Source organism: Mercenaria mercenaria, chromosome 10 (assembly GCF_021730395.1).
Source record: "Mercenaria mercenaria strain notata chromosome 10, MADL_Memer_1, whole genome shotgun sequence".
Taxonomy (NCBI): Eukaryota; Metazoa; Mollusca; class Bivalvia; order Venerida; family Veneridae; genus Mercenaria; species Mercenaria mercenaria.
The window spans coordinates 16,816,624-16,833,166 of record NC_069370.1 but is presented as its reverse complement, the minus strand read 5'-3'; the positions used below and the strand labels follow the sequence as shown (position 1 = coordinate 16,833,166).

Here is a 16,543-nt window from a genome sequence, read left to right as displayed (position 1 = left end):
ACTTGCTGCCACTGCAGCAAGCTAAGAGTTAATATGTATTCATATAAAATGTTGGGTTTATATTCATAGATATGCTGACCTTGATACAATTTTTACTTACAATTTACTACAAGTCAGTATTTAAGCCTCATTAATAATGAGTTATTATACACCCAAAGTGACTTATTATATTATGAAGTTGGTTCGTCTACTCATCTTTGTATCTGCTGTCCTTCCGTTAGCAATTTTGTATCAGCTCTGTAACTCTTTGAAAAGCCCTTGAAGGATTTCTAAGAAACTTGACACAAATGGGCACCACATCAAGACGATGTGCAAAGCACGTTTTTATTGGCTCACTTCAAGGTCAAGGTCACACTTAGGGATCAAAGGTAATATGATTTTGTTTCGTGTCTGCTCGGTAACTGTTGAACTGTTTGAAGGATTTTAAAGAAACTTGGCACAAATGTTCACCACCTTGAGACGACGTGCAGAGCGCATTTTTTGGATGGCTGGCTTAAAGATCAAGGTCACACTAAAGGGGGTCAAAGGTCATACTTTCAGGCATATATTGCTCCTCATTGCGGTGCACTTGTTTCATGATAACTGCCCGCAAGGTATTCATAATTCTTATGAACTTTTTTTAAACTTTAAATAAGTAATTTATGTGTTACTAGTTGACTAAGGCCAGAGCTCTTTGTTTTTACTCAGACCCGCCGACCGTGTTTTCTGTCATTTTCGAAAAAAAAAATGAAATTTCAAAAATTTCAAAATTATTTTCGGCCAACGATCGATGTTTTGCTGCATTCTTATAACCACAACATCGATATTCGTCAGGGCATTATCCGTCAGTGTCATATTAGTGCAATTTCCGCTCAAGTGGAAGCGTCTCCCGTACGTAAACAAAAACTTGTGTGAAATTTAAGATTGTCTTTGAAACGATTTATGCGCGATGGAAAAGCTGAATATTTGGTTTGTGATCTAGCATATAGACAATAAAACAATGAAAAACAAGTAAAGGCCAAGAAGATGAAAGCTAGGAAAAACTTCAGCGAAACTTAGATAACGAAATGTTTACGGTCAGTAACGGTGTCTCAAAATGCTAGAAAAACATAGATTCACCCGACGTAAATAACAACAGCAACATTGAATGCGAATTTGACATGCCTTTGGCAGTTATATATTACATGGGGATGAGGTATAAGAGCAACAAAGTGCTGCCAAACAAAGGAGTCATCCGTTTCAGATTTTGGGTTGTTGTTTTTTTTTACCAGGAAGGAAAGGGGCCCAGGCCTGTGATTTGGGGCAAAAATAGCTCGGTGCTTGGGCAAAGGGGAATAAAAAAACCTGATGTAAAGTAAATTTTTGGGGAAAACTGCATAATTTAAAGGAAGGACCCTATTATGAAGGGGAAAAACCCTGTGATATGCTTATGAAGACATATGACAAGTTGCCTGATTGGAGGTATTTATTTATATATTCCATTGCATACAAATCCCCTTCAGGGACCTTTCTAGCTACTTATGCTTTCAGTCATTTTCTGACCATCGAATATAAAATAAAGAGTGGCCCGACTTTGAATCACTTGCCCCTAACCAATGTGGGTTCGAGCCCCACTCAGGTCATCATGTGAGAAAGATATCCAGCTGGCTGACGGAAGGTAGGCCGTTCTACCCAGATGCCCAGTCTTGCCTGAGATGATGCCCGGAGGGGTACCTGGGGTCTTCCTGCATCATTTAAATCTGGAAAGTCACCATATGACCTATAAAATTGTGTCATTGTGACTTAAAACACAACAAATACACTCAATGTAAATATTAAAATGTATTAAATAAAGATCTTCGTCAGAAAAGTTTGTGAATTAGAAATAAAAGTATGTACATGTTAAAAATGAAACCAGCCAATCAGACCATTGAAAATTGAAAATGACAGATGGTTTGCTATTCAATCATCAATTTAATACTGGCCAGAGATTTAATGACCAAGGGCAAATAGTACCCATGCCCTAAGAGTGATTTTGTTAAAGTTTTTGAAATCATCAATTTTATGTTCAAGATAAATAAAAAAGTTAAACACGGAATGGTAATTTTCTTTGTATTACAGGTTAAATGCATATTAAAGTAGTGTTAAAATCCATTCAGGCAACACATTTTGAAGTGATCACTTATAGTCTGTTGTTTTAGTAACTTTTACTGCCTTTTTTCCCCCCCTCCTGTCAACATTTTTCTGCCCAGAATCCGAGTAACAAAAAATAAAAAAAACTCTGGCCTAAGTCAAAATGATACTGCAAGGGACAAAGTCTCAGGTTATTAGAGTCATGAAACCAAAAAGGAATATTATTTGTGCATCAGGGTTTGGGATTTCACTGTACAAGACCAGAGTTTAAATGATGACCCTTGACTTAGTCACAATTTTGCATTAAGTGCAAACCTCTGACTTAGACTCATCAAACTAAAGGTTTGTTATTCCGCTGGTGTAGTTGTGCATTTGTGGTTTTATTTTGGTTTTCGGTCTCCCTTTCCTGTTCCACATTCCCAAAATGTTACTCTTTCAGTTTCTTTTATCTGATGTTTGTTTTAGTATCTGTACCATTTCCCCTTTCTACTAAGTACTCTCAACATCAACATGATGTAATATGAAAGTTTGCCAAGTCTTGCATGGTCATGATGGTCATGGTTCTTGGAACCTCATACACATTCAGCATAATATTGTGCACTTCCTTGAAATAAAATGACCAAATCAACAGCAGACAGCTGTTTGTCAACAGATGGTCTTCCATTTATTGTTGCACAGTATAGAAAATGTTGATCTTTCCAAGCTGTTTTCATTTTTATGGTCTGTTGTTTTTTTTTTATCCCCAGAGGGATATTGTTTTGGCATTGTCCATCTGGATGTAAAATTATCCATCCGTCTGTGTGTCCATCTGTCTGAAATTGAAAATGCTTGTAATTCAAAAAGTACTTAAGTTAGAATCACCAAACCTAATTAATGAGCACATGACCTTTGCTCACACATAGTATTATCTGCCTTGACCCTGAATGAAAGTAGAGATTTTCCCCTTGATTAGTTCTGAAAAAACAACAATTCAGCTGGAATCACCAAACCTCACAAAATTATTAATTAGCATGTGCCCTTTGCTTAGTTTTAGTATTATCCCCTTTGATATGGTAAAAAAAGGAAATTCACTAAATTTGCCCAATTTTTAGCTTGACTATTCAAAGAATAGGTAGAGCTGTTGGACTCACCCGCGTCCTCATTTGGTTAAGTTTTTGTATGTAGGCTGGTATATCAGTAACCGCTTATGGGAATGGATTAAAACTTCACACATTTATTGACTATGATAAACTGACTTACATTGCACAGGTTCCATATCTCTATTTTGGTCTTTTACCAAAATTATGCCCCTTGACTTTGAAATTTTTATGCCCTCAAAGGTGGGCATATTAAAATTGCACTGTCCGTCTGTCCGTGCGTCTGGTAAATTCTTGTCCAGGCTGTAACTCTTCTATTCATAAAGGGATTTTGAAATAACTTGGCATAAATGTTCACCATAATGAGACGACATGTCATGCTCAAGACCCAGACCTCTAGCTCCAAGGTCAAGGTCACACTTAGAAATCAAAGGTTAACATGGTCTGTTTCGTGTCTGGTCCATAACTCTGCCATCCATGAAGGGATTTTGAGACAACTTGGCATAAATGTTTACCATAATAAGACGACATGTCATGCGCAAGACCCAGACCCCTAGCTCCAAGGTCAAGGTCACACTTAGAAGTCCAAGGTTAACAGGGTTTGTTTCGTGTCCGGTCCATAGCTGCCATTTATTAAGGGATTTTGAAATTACTTGGCATAAATGTTCCTCATAATGAGACGAAGTGTCATGAGCAAGACCCAGACCCCTAGCTCCAAGGTCAAGGTCACACTTAGAGGTCAAAGGTAAACTTGGTCTGTTTCTTGTCCGGTCCATAACTCTGCCATTTATCAAGGGATTTGAAAATAATTTGACACAAATGTTAACCATATTGAGAAGATGGGGTCAAGGTAAAGGTCACAAAATGATATGTGATTAAGAATTAACAACTGTGGCATTCTTGGGACTGCTTCAGGGGCATTTGTTACCAATAGTGACAGCTCTTGTTGGTTAATTTTAATATGTAAGCTGGTATCTCAGTACCCACTAATGGGAATGAATTGAAACTTCACACACTTGTTCACTTTCATGATCTTACATGCAGTGCACAGGTTCCATAACTCTATTTTGCATTTTTATAAAATTATGTCCCGTTTCCGACTTAGCAGTTAAGTTAAGTTTGGTTAAGTTTTTAGCTTACCTGTCACGAAGTGACAAGGTGAGCTATTGTGACTGCTTGATGTCCGTCGTGCGACGGACCAAGGTGAGCTATTGTGACTGCTTGATGTCCATCGTGCGACGGACTTGGTCAGAATGTTAATCTTGATGATCTTTAGGTCACATTCAAATCTGGATCAGGTGGGGTAAAAAACTAGGTCACTAGGTCAAATCAAAGGAAAAGCTTGTTAACACTCTAGAGGCCACATTTATGACTGTATCATCATGAAACTTGGTCAGAATGTTAATCTTGATGATCTTTAGGTCAAGTTCAAATCTGTGTCATGTGGGGTCAAAAACTAGGTCACCAGGTCAAATCAAAGGAAAAGCTTGTTAACACTCTAGAGGCCACATTTATGATTGTATCGTCATGAAACTTAGTCAGAATGTTAATCTTGATGATCTTTAGGTCAAGTTCAAATCTGTGTCATGTGGGGTCAAAAACTAGGTCACCGGGTCAAATCAGAGGAAAAGTTAGTTTACACTTTAGAGGCCAAATTTAAGACCATATCTTAAAGAAATTTGGTCAGAATGTTAATCTTGATGATCTTTAGGTCAACAGGTCAGGTGAGAGATACAGTGCCTTCATGGCCCTCTTGTACAAAATTATGCCCCTTTTTAGCTCACCTGAGTACAAAGTGCTCAAGGTGAGCTTTTGTGATGGTCCTGTGTACATCTTCTGTCGTCGTCGGTGGCGGCGGCAGCGTCGTCAACAATTTGACTGTTAACACTCTAGAGGTCACATATTTGGCCCAATCTTAATGAAACTTGGTCAGAATGTTACCCGCAATAAAATCTTGGACGAGTTTGATATTGGGTCATCTGGGGTCAAAAACTAGGTCACCAGGTCAAATCAAAGGAAAATCTTGTTAACACTCTAGAGGTCACATATTTGGCCCAATGTTAATGAAACTTGGCCAGAATGTTACCCTCAATAAAATCTTGGACGAGTTTGATATTGGGTCATCTGGGGTCAAAAACTAGGTCACCAGGTCAAATCAAAGGAAAAGCTTGTTAGCACTCTAGAGGTCACAATTTCGGCCCAATCTTAATGAAGCTTTGTCAGAATGTTACCCTCAATAAAATCTTGGACGAGTTCGATATTGGGTCATCTGGGGTCAAAAACTAGGTCACCAGGTCAAATCAAAGGAAAATCTTGTTAACACTCTAGAGGTCACATATTTGGCCCAATGTTAATGAAACTTGGTCAGAATGTTACCCTCAATAAAGTCTTGGACGAGTTTGAAATCGGGTCATCCAGGGTCAAAAACTAGGTCACCAGGTCAGATCAAAGGAAAAGCTAGTTAACACTCTAGATGCCACATTTATGACTGTATCTTCATGACACTTGGTCAGAATGTTAATCTTGATGATCACAAGGTCCAGATTGAATATGGATCATGTAGGATCAAAAACTACGTCACCAGGTCAAATCAAAGGAAAAGCTAGTTTACACTGTAGAGGCCACATTTATGACCATATCTTAATGAAACTTGGTCAGAACGTTAAGCTTGATGATCTGTAGGTCAAGTTCAAATCTGGGTCAGATGGGGTCAAAAACCAGGTCACAATCAGTTCAAAGGAAAAGCTTGTTAACACTCTAGAGGCCACATTAATGACTGTATCTTCATGAAACTTAGTCAGAATGTTAATCTTGATGATCTTTAGGTCAAATTCGAATCTGGGACATGTGGGGTCAAAAACTAGGTCACAGGGTCAAATCAAAGGAAAAGCTATTTAACACTTTAGAGGCCACATTTATGAGCATATCTTAATGAAACTTGGTCAGAATGTTAATCTTGATGATCTTTAAGTCAATAGGTCAGGTGAGCAATACAGGGCCTTCATGGCCGTCTTGTTTGACATTTATATTCATTCAACTGACAAGGCTTTTGAATAGGTGAGCATTGCTGTCCTCTGACAGCCCTTGATTTCTGAGATCTGGTCTTTAGCGCAGGTGTGACTGTATTATGCATGATCATCGGTCAAGTAAATCAACTTTACTGAGTAACATTTGACTAATGCCTCCTATAAAATTATCTTTAAATAAGCAAGTGTTGCAATTTTTTCTGAAATTTTAAAGGACTTATCAGTCACGGTTAAAACAATAGAATCCAGTCCACTTAATTCAGAATTATTGTCTGTTTCCTTTACTGTCATAATGCAGAAATATTACAACATATTATACCAGATTTATTTGCACGTGCAAGGTAATGCCTGGATGTCATAATTGTTCCATTTGTGGGAATACCTTTCTTCCATATAGGACCTATGTCACTGTGGTATAATTTTCTCGTATTAGTATGAATTACATTATATAAAAAAATTATGAGCTTTGCTGCTTTACAAAAAGAACTACTTTCTAAGAAGTGTTATAAAAATCAAATTAGCAGTTGACATTAGAGCTTATTTAAGAACAAAATGACATTACACGTATTTGAACTGTAGCAGTACTTATAGATTTTATGGCTTTTCTTAGAAACAGATCAATGTGGAGTTGTTCAGTAGAAAGTTAAATGTCAAACACGATAAAGTACATTAGAGTATTGCAAAAGTAAAGCCAGTTCACAGAAAATGTCAAGGACACATATGCATTTAAGTCCACCTTAGAGATGTGCGATAAATTGTAAATGGTATTATCCAACAAAAAAACATTATAAATTTTGAAACTCATACTGTTCACATCACGGGGAACATTTTTAAGTGGACTCTGCATCATGGTCAGGTCTACCTTGAGAAGCAGGCACGTGGCCTGCAAATCAGACTACAAGTACGGTCTTGAAGGGCCACCCATAATGATATAGGACACTTTCGTGGACCTAAAGTTATCTCAGCCCAGAATTACGGCTATCTCGAAGATGTTGTTTTTAAGTCCCGTCCTGAAAACATGCATATCATTTTCAGTCAAATTTCGGTTATTTTGTCTCCCACACCACAGTAGATGGAGACATATTGATTTACTCCTGTCTTTCAGTCTGTCTGTCACTTTAAGTCGAACATTTTCCATCTGATCTTCACGAAACTTGAACAGAATGTGTTTGCCAATAAGTCCTCGGCCAAGTTTGATAACTAGCCAAATCAGCCCAGGCACTTCGGAATTATGGCCCTTGAATTACCTAAAATACTGATGCCAGTGATACAGGTCTTGGTGCATGGTTGACTCGGATACATAATGGAGAAGAAATGCCAATTTAGATGATTAGGCAGTTGTGGGAGACATGCGCTTTTCTCAAAAGCAGCTCTAGTTTCGACCTATAATGCTCATTCACTTGGAATTAAAGATACTGAGTTTAACTGTGTTTTGAAAAGACAGAATGAGCTGCGCCATGAGAAAACCAACATAGTGTATTTGTGTCCAGCATGGATCCAGACCAGCCTGCGCATCTGCGCAGTCTGGTCAGAATCCATACTGGTCACTTTCAACTATTGCATTTAGAGAAACTGTTAGCGAATAGCATGGATCCTGACCAGACTGCTAATGGAAAGTATTATTTAACAGTAAAAAATAAAACACAATAAATTGATTTTATCATGTTAAGATATAATTCCTGTTGCTGTGGTTGCACCTTTATGAGTTAATGTAAATATAAAGGTAAGATCACTTTCACTTGTTTAACCTTTTACAGTACTACGATACTGGTGGTTTTGTTTGTCAACAAAATCAAATTATGGAGTTTTCACTTTACTTGTAAACATGTGTTGCCGTTTTAAGTTTTAATGGGTGCACATGAACTGCAAAATCGCGTTTAGTTTTGCTAATTTTCCATGCATGAAATGTGCATCAATTTACATTTATGTTTTTCACACTTATTAAACCCTGTCTACACAATGTCTGCAACATGTGCTTTTAGTGCTATGTGCATTGAATTTAAACTGCTGTTGTTGTTTTTTTCCATACATCTTGTGGTGGGCATCAGCTTTCCTTCTGAGTGCATCTGGAATTTGTTGTAACGGACACAAAAAACAGTAACAGCTTATAGTGCATATTTTCTGACCTGGCGAAGATATTTTTAGTACTGACTTTACCATTAAAATCAATAGGTACCTTGTGCATATCGGATTTATTCGTATGGAATGAAACCAAATCTAACGATGTAGCCGATAACCCTAAACTAAATGATAGAATGGCCCATTTATGACCTTTCTATAAATATCTCCGCCAGGTCAGAAAATATGCACTATACGTAGCCACACAAGTTTCTAGAAATCTTGTCGAGTGTCCTTTTCAACTAGATTTACAGGACATAGGAGGCACAATCTGCTCAATGTGGAGACATGGTCTGCTCTATTAGGAGATGCGATCTGCCCTATTTGGATGCATGATCTGCCCTATGTGGAGGCATGATCTGTCCTATGTGGAGGCATGATCTGCTGTTTGTGGAGGCATGATCTTCCCTATGTGGAGGCATGACCTGCCCTATGTGGAGGCATGATTTATCCTAGGTGGAGGTATGTTCTGCCCTATGTGGAGGCATGGTCTGCCCTGTGTAGGGGCATAATCTGCCCTATGTGGTGGCAGGATCTGTCCTGTATGGAGGCATGATTGGACTAATGGAGGCATGATCTGCTGTATGTAAAGGTATGGTCTACTCTATGTGTAGGCACGATCTGCCCAAATAGAAGCATGATCTGCCCTATATGGAGGTATGATCTGCCCTATGTGGAGGCATGATTTGCCCAATGTGGAGGCATGGTCTGTCCTGTATGGAGGCATGATCTTCCCTATGTGTAGGCACAATCTGCCCTATGTGGATCGAGGTATGATCTGACCTATATGGAGGCATGTTTAGCCCTATGTGGAGGCATGGCCTGCCCTATTTGTAGGCATGGTCTGCCCTGTGTGGAGGCACGATCTGCTCTATGTGGAGGCATACTCTGCCGTATGTGGGGACATACTCTGCCCTGTGTGGAGGAAGGATCTGCTCTATGTGGAGGTATGATCTGCCTTATATGGAGGCATGTTCTGCACTATGTGGGGTATGATCTGCCCTATATGGAGGCTTGTTCTGCCCTGTGTTGAGGTATAATCTGGCCTATGCAGAGGCATACAGTGCCCTGTGTGGAGGAAATATCTGCCCTATGTTGAGGTATGATCATGATTCATAAACCCAGCTGAGTTGGAAACATTACTCTGCATGGAGTGTGGCCAACATTTTTAGCTCATCTGATTTTTGAAAAAAAATGATGAGTTATTGTCATCACTTGAGCGGTTGTCGGCGTCGGCGTCGGCGTCTGCGTCGGCGTTGCCTGGTTAAGTTTTATGTTTAGGTTAGCTTTTCTCCTAAACTATCAAAGCTATTGCTTTGAAACTTGGAATACTTGTTCACCATCATAAGCTGACCCTGTATAGCAAGAAACATAACTCCATCTTGCTTTTTGCAAGATTTATGGCCCCTTTTGTACTTAGAAAATATCAGATTTCTTGGTTAAGTTTTATGTTTAGGTCAACTTTTCTCCTAAACTATCAATACTATTGCTTTGAAACTTGGAATACTTGTTCACCATCATAAGCAGACCCTGTACATCAAGAAACATAACTCCATCTTGCTTTTTGCAAGAATTATTGCCCCTTTTGGACTTAGAAAATCAGTTTTCTTGGTTAAGTTTTATGTTTAGGTCAGCTTTTATCCTAAACTATCAAAGCTATTGCTTTAAAACTTGCAACACTTGTTCACCATCATAAGCTGACCCTGTACAGCAAGAAACATAACTCCATCCTGCTTTTTGCAAGATTTATGGCCCCTTTTGGACTTAGAAAATATCTAGATTTCTTGGTTAAGTTTTATGTTTAGGTCAACTTTTTCTCTTAAACTATCAAAGCTATTGCTTTGAAACTTGCAACACTTGTTCACCATCATAAGCTGACCCTGTATAGCAAGCAACATAACTCCATCCTGCTTTTTGCAATAATTATTGCCCCTTTTTGACTGAGAAAATCAGTTTTCTTGGTTGAGTATTATGTTTAAGTTGACTTTTCTCATAAACTATCAAAGCTATTGCTTTAAAACTTGCAACAGTTTTTCACCATCATAAGTGGACACTGTACATCAAGAAACATAACTCTATCCAGCTTTTTGCAAGCATGATGGCCCATTTTATACTTAGAAAATCGTGGGTAGGACAATATTTCTATTACACAAAAAAAATCAGATGAGCGTCAGCACCCGCAAGGCGGTGCTCTTGTTCCATATACAATAAGCGCCGAGAGTAGCTTCCCTTACCAAAATGGCCAAAATTGTAAACAAACTTGTTTTGAAGTTGGAAAATTGTCTGTAACAATTTTTGTTGTAAAAAAACACGCCAGAGTTTTAGATTGCTAAGAAGACCATTCGTATTGCAAAGGTAAATGCACGTCATTGTATCCGATCAGCGGTCACCTGGCTTAAGCGGCCAAATTGTCTGCTTCCCCTGGCTGGCTGCTTAAGACAGGTTAGACTGTAGATCATTTCTTCTTGTCTTAGATTTTGAATTTCTCAGCAGAAATGTTGGAAGCGTCAGACTTCAAAACTTGTATGAGGTACCACTTAGATCTGTGTTCCTTCAATCTATTAGTTTTATGGGGCTATTAGAGACATGCATAATTTTCTTTAATATTTTGATGGATTGAAATGCCTCAAAGTAATAATCATTATCATAAAATTGTAGACAAATCTTACAGATAGCCTGCTTCAAAGAAATTTGGTTTTTGCTGCCAACTTAATAAAGAGCACAATAAACTGAGTGCAAACAATTGTTTGAATTTAAGGAATGTAATATCAATGACCACTTTAACATTACCTGCAGAATATTAAAGGAGAATCTTATCATTATTTTAGACTGATCAGTTTAATGAAGGTTAAGTCTGTACTTCACTTCTGTGGGTTCAAGCCCTGCTGGGGTCATCATGCGAGGAAACTATCTAACTTGCTTGTGGTGGGTCCGTTGCTCTAACCAAATGAATAGTATGTTAGGAGTAGCACTTCGATTCTACATCCACCATAAAAGCTTTTAGCTGTAATTATTAAATCAGTTTTAAGATAATTGTTGAATACAAAAAATCATGTGTGGAATATTTCCCTGTCTCATTTTTCACTGTGACAGAACTACTTTTTTCTTAAAACGACTACCAGTATATAAAGTATACATCAGTATTCTGTTTACGTTACCTATTTACAAATGCTTAAATACCTCATTAAATGGCAGGCATTTTCATCCTGACTGGACTTTACTTTCTTAGGAAATTTGCCACAAACGTAATCGTTGTTGCACCACAGACTGATTGTTCTACAGCAAAATATTATTTAAAAAAAAAACAAACTTATTTATAAAATTAATTATTTGTGTATTTTCAGACAATACGGGGTAGATGTGAAGGGAAATGTGATATAAATGTCGAGTCGAGATCATTCTGTAAAAGATGTCGCCTTGCAAAATGTTTCACGGTTGGAATGAGGAAGGATATGATATTAGGTAAGCCATTTTACACAAGTGATGAAGGATATGATATTAAGGTAAGCCATTTTACATCACCAGTGAGGAAGGATATGATATTAGGTAAGCCATTTTACATCACCAGTGAGGAAGGATATGATATTAGGTAAGCCATTTTACATCACCAGTAGCATGCCAGTTTAGCTCAGTAGGGATAGCTCAGAGACCTATCAATCATGGGGTCATGAGTTTGGTCCATGAGTGAGGCATATGTTCTCTGTGATGATTTGATAAAGGGAAAAGAACTAGTTAGTACTCGTAAGGATTCCTTGAAACTGGTTAGGTTAACTGGCCACCTTTTACATAACTGAAATACTGTTGAAAAATGGCACAAAACTCAAACCAGACAAATACATCAGCATTATTATTGCTGACTGAGAATTCTGGTACTTTGTAACATGAATCATAGTCAATGTAACATTTTTTTTGTAACATGAATCATAGTCAATGTAACATTTTTTGACTTTTTGATTTTCATCAGTGTACATAAAAAGTAGATTATTGCTTTTTTCTTTCACATAAGTCTATTGAAAATAGAAAGTAAACACAGAATGCCTGAAAGCACAACAAGAGCAATAAGTTGTCAAAAAAGTCACAGTCAGATTGAAACTGTAGACATTGCATATCAAACAGTATCGACAAAAAGTAGCTTGTAATTCGGGACAGTGCCTTCCATGCATCAGTTGTTTTTAGCCCACCATCATCAGATGGTGGGCTATTAAAATCACTCTGCGTCCGTGGTCCGTCCGTCCGTCATTCCGTCCGTCCGTCCGTCCGTCCGTCCATCCGTCCGTCCGTTAACAATTTCTCGTTATCGCATCTCCTCAGAAACTACTGGGGGGATTTTGACCAAACTATGTCAGAATGATGTATTGGTACCCTAGTTGTGTCCCCCTGAAAATCAGACTGGTTCAACAATTTATGAGTGAGTTATTGCCCTTTGTTTATTTCTATAATTTACATAGATTTATATAGGGAAAAACTTTGAAAACCTTCTTGTCCAAAACCACAGAGCCTAGGGCTTTGATATTTGGTATGAAGTATTATCTAGTGGTCCTCTACCAAGATGATTAAAATTATTTCTCTGGGGTCAAATATGGCCCCGCCCTGGGGGTCACATGGTTTATATAGACTTGTATAGAGAAAAACTTTGAAAAACCTCTTGTCCAAAACTACAGGGCCTAGGGTTTTGATATTTTGTATGTGACATCATCTAGTGGTCTTCAACTAAGATTATTCAAATTATACCCCTAGGGTCAAATATGGCCCCACCCTGGGGGTCATATGGTTTACATAGACTTACATAGGGAAAAACTTTGAAAATCTTCTTGTCAAACCACAAAGCCTAGGGCTTTGATACTTGTAATGTAGCATCATCTTGTGGTTCTCTACCAAGTTTGTTCAAATTATCCCCCTAGGGTCAAATATGGCCCCGCTCCGGGGGTCACATGGTTCATATAGACTTATATAGGGAAAAGCTTTTAAAATCTTCTTGTCAATAACTACAACATTCAAATTTGGACATGTATATTTTTGAGTGGCAAGATGAACCTTGACATGAGTTGACCTTGATTTTGACCTAGTGACCTACTTTCACATTTCTGTAGCTACAGCCTTCAAATTTGGACCACATGCATAGTTTTGTGCACTTGAAAAAACTTTGACCTTGATTTTGACCTAGTGACCTACTTTCACATTTTTGAAGGAAAAGGTATCAAATTTGGACCATATGCATAGTTCCGTGTTTCAAAATGAAATTTGACATTGATTTTGACCTAGTGACCTACTTTCACATTTTTGAAGGTACAGTCTTCAAATTTGGACCACATGCATAGTTTTGTGTTCCGAAATGAAATTTGACCTTGATTTTGACCCAGTGACCTACTTTCTCATTTCTCAAGCTACAGCCTTCAAATTTGGACCACATGCATGGTTTTATGTACCGAAACAAACTTTGACCTTTACATTGACCTAGTGACGTACTTTCACATTTTTGAAGGTACAAGCTTCAAATTTGGACCACATGCATAGTTCTGTATTCTGAAATAAAATTTGACCTTGATTTTGACCTAGTGACCTATTTTCACATTTCTCAAGCTACAGCCTTCAAATTCGGACCACATGCATAGTTTTGTGTACCGAAATGAACTTTGACCTTAAGATTGACCTAGTGACCTACTTTCACATTTCTGTAGCTACAGGCTTCAAATTTAGACCACATGCATAGGATTGTGTACCAAAACAAACTTTGACCTTGACATTGACCTAGTGACCTACTTTCACATTTTTGAAGGTACAGGCTTCAGATTTGGACCACATGCATAGATTTGTGTTCTGAAGTGAAATTTGACCCTTGATTTTGACCTAGTGACCTACTTACACATTTCTCAAGCTAAGCCTTCAAATTTGGACCACTTGCATAGTTTTGTGAACCAAATTAAACTTTGACCTTAAGATTGATCTAGTGACCTACTTTCACATTTCTCAAGCTACAGCTTTCGAATTTGGACCACATGCACAGTGTTACATGTGTACGGAAATGAAATTTGACCTTGAGCTAGTCAGTAAGTCTTGAAATTTGGAACACTCCAAAATGGCACATTGGTGGGCGCCAAGATCACTCTGTGATCTCTTGTCTTTGGGTGTAATCAGGTTTGAGGCTAATGAATCTCAATCTTGCCCTGAATTTTTAGCTTACCTGGGTTGAGCTATTAGCATAGGTGGATTGGTCCAGAGTCCATTGCCTTGTGTCAACATTTTTACTTTAACATCTTCACTGAAACTACAGGTCAGAATTACACCAAACTTGATCAGTAGCATACTAGCATGGACCTACCTCTATTGGGCTTGTTCAAATGGTTTAACTTTGCCCATGAGCCGCTTGGTGGATCTTCATCAGACTTTACCTGTAGCATCATTATAAGGTCTTCTCCCAATCTTATTCAAATGGGGGCACTTGGCCCCTTTTAATGCCGCTAGAGCTAAAATTAAAAATACCTATAAACAACTTTGTTTCATGAACCACAAGATGGATCTTCATAAACTTGGTCAGTAGCATCATTATAAGGCCCTCTCCCAAATTTGTTTAAATGAGGACACTTGGCAGCTTTTTGTAGCAGCTAGAGTTAAAAATAGAAATACCACTAAAAGACTACTTCTCCTGAACCACTCAATGGATCTTCATTAAACTTGGCCTGTAGCATCATTATTAGGTCCCAACTTTATGCAAATGCAGGAAGGATCCTCATCAGACATATTTTATAGCATTATTATAATGTCCACTCCCAAATTTGTTCAAATAGGAGCAATCTATGCCTTTAAATGACTTCTCATAGTCTTCATCAGACTTGATATGTAGCATCATTAGGTCCTTCAACAACATTGCTCAATTGGGGTCACTAGGCCTCTTTTAGGGGCTGCTGAAATTAAAAATAGAAATACTTTTAAACAAGAGGGCCATGATGGCCGTATATCGCTCACCGGAGTACTATTGCTTTAACCAAAAACAAAAAGAAAAAATTCTTACAAGGTACAGATATGTCAAAATACACCTAAAAATTGGAGGTACCATCCATGTTGTACCACAGAAAAGTGGTCTCAGTTTTTCCCTATGGCCAGTAATAAAAAAGTTACTAAATAAGCTATTTATAGTAACATAAAAGGAAGTAATAAAAAAAAAATATTGTAAGTGAACAAAAGAAGAATCTGCCAAATAAAAACAAGAGCACTGCAATGCAACGCAAAAGCAGAGCAATATTCACATAAAACAAAGTCATATGACCTTTGACCCCAAAGTGTGACCTTGACATTGAATTTAGCCATCCGAAACATGCGCTCTGCACATCCTTTTAAAGGAGTGAACATTTGTGTAAGGTTTCTCTGAAATCCATCAAGGGGTTCAAGAGTTTCAGAGCGGAAGGGTAATTGCTAACCAACACACAGACAGACAGACGGACACCGAGGCGATAACATAATAAGTCCCTGCAGGCATATAAAAAAGAATCAAGATCTTATGGTGATACAAGTTGTGTGCCAGTTTGGTTAAAATCAAATCATAAATGAAGCTGCTATTGTGCAGACAAGGTCAAAATAGCTAATTTTGGCCCTTTCAGGGGCCATAACTCTGGAACCCATAATGGGATCTGGCCAATTCAAGAAAGGAACCGAGATCTTATAGTGATACAAGTTGTGTGCAAGTTTGGTTAAAATAAAATCATAAATGAAACCACTATCGTGCAGACAAGAAATTGTTGACGGACGCACGGATGGACGCACGGACTGACAACTGATGAAGGGTGATCACAAAAGCTTACCTTTTCGCTATGTGACAGGTGAGCTAAAAACCTCTTCCCATGAATTGCTTGATAGATCTTCATCAAACCAGGTCTTGAGCATCATTATTAGTTCCTTTCTCAAGTTTGTTCAGTTGGTTGCACTTGGCCCCTTTTAGGGGCCACTAGTGCTAAAAATAGAAATACCTTTAATCAACTTCTTTTCATGAACTGCTCAATGGATCTTCATCAGTCTTGGTCTGTAGCATCATTTTACTGTCCTCTCCAAAATGTGTTCATGGGGGGGGGGGGGGGGGGGGGGGGGGGTTAGGAGGCTGCTAGAGTTAAAAATAGAAATGCCTTTAAATGACTTCTTCTCATGAACGGCTTGATCTATCTTCATCAAACTTGATTTATAGCATCATTGTAAGGTCCTTTCAACAAATTTATGCAAGTGGAGACTCTTGGCCCCTTTTAG

General features: G+C 38.2%; 1 protein-coding gene across 2 annotated transcripts in view; it reads left to right on the top strand.

Annotated features, from left to right (window-relative positions):
• The window catches only part of LOC123559747 (nuclear receptor subfamily 1 group I member 2-like), a 107,070-nt gene that overhangs the window by 65,427 nt on the left and 25,100 nt on the right, over positions 1 to 16,543 (top strand). Inside the window, exon 3 of one of the 2 annotated variants that reach the window (XM_045351808.2) lies at positions 11,656 to 11,773. In XM_045351808.2, the coding sequence (XP_045207743.2) occupies positions 11,656 to 11,773 (118 nt within the window). Of the gene's footprint in view, positions 1 to 11,655; positions 11,774 to 11,885; positions 11,901 to 16,543 lie in introns of those variants that run through there. The other variant, XM_053552341.1, reaches the window with a different exon arrangement.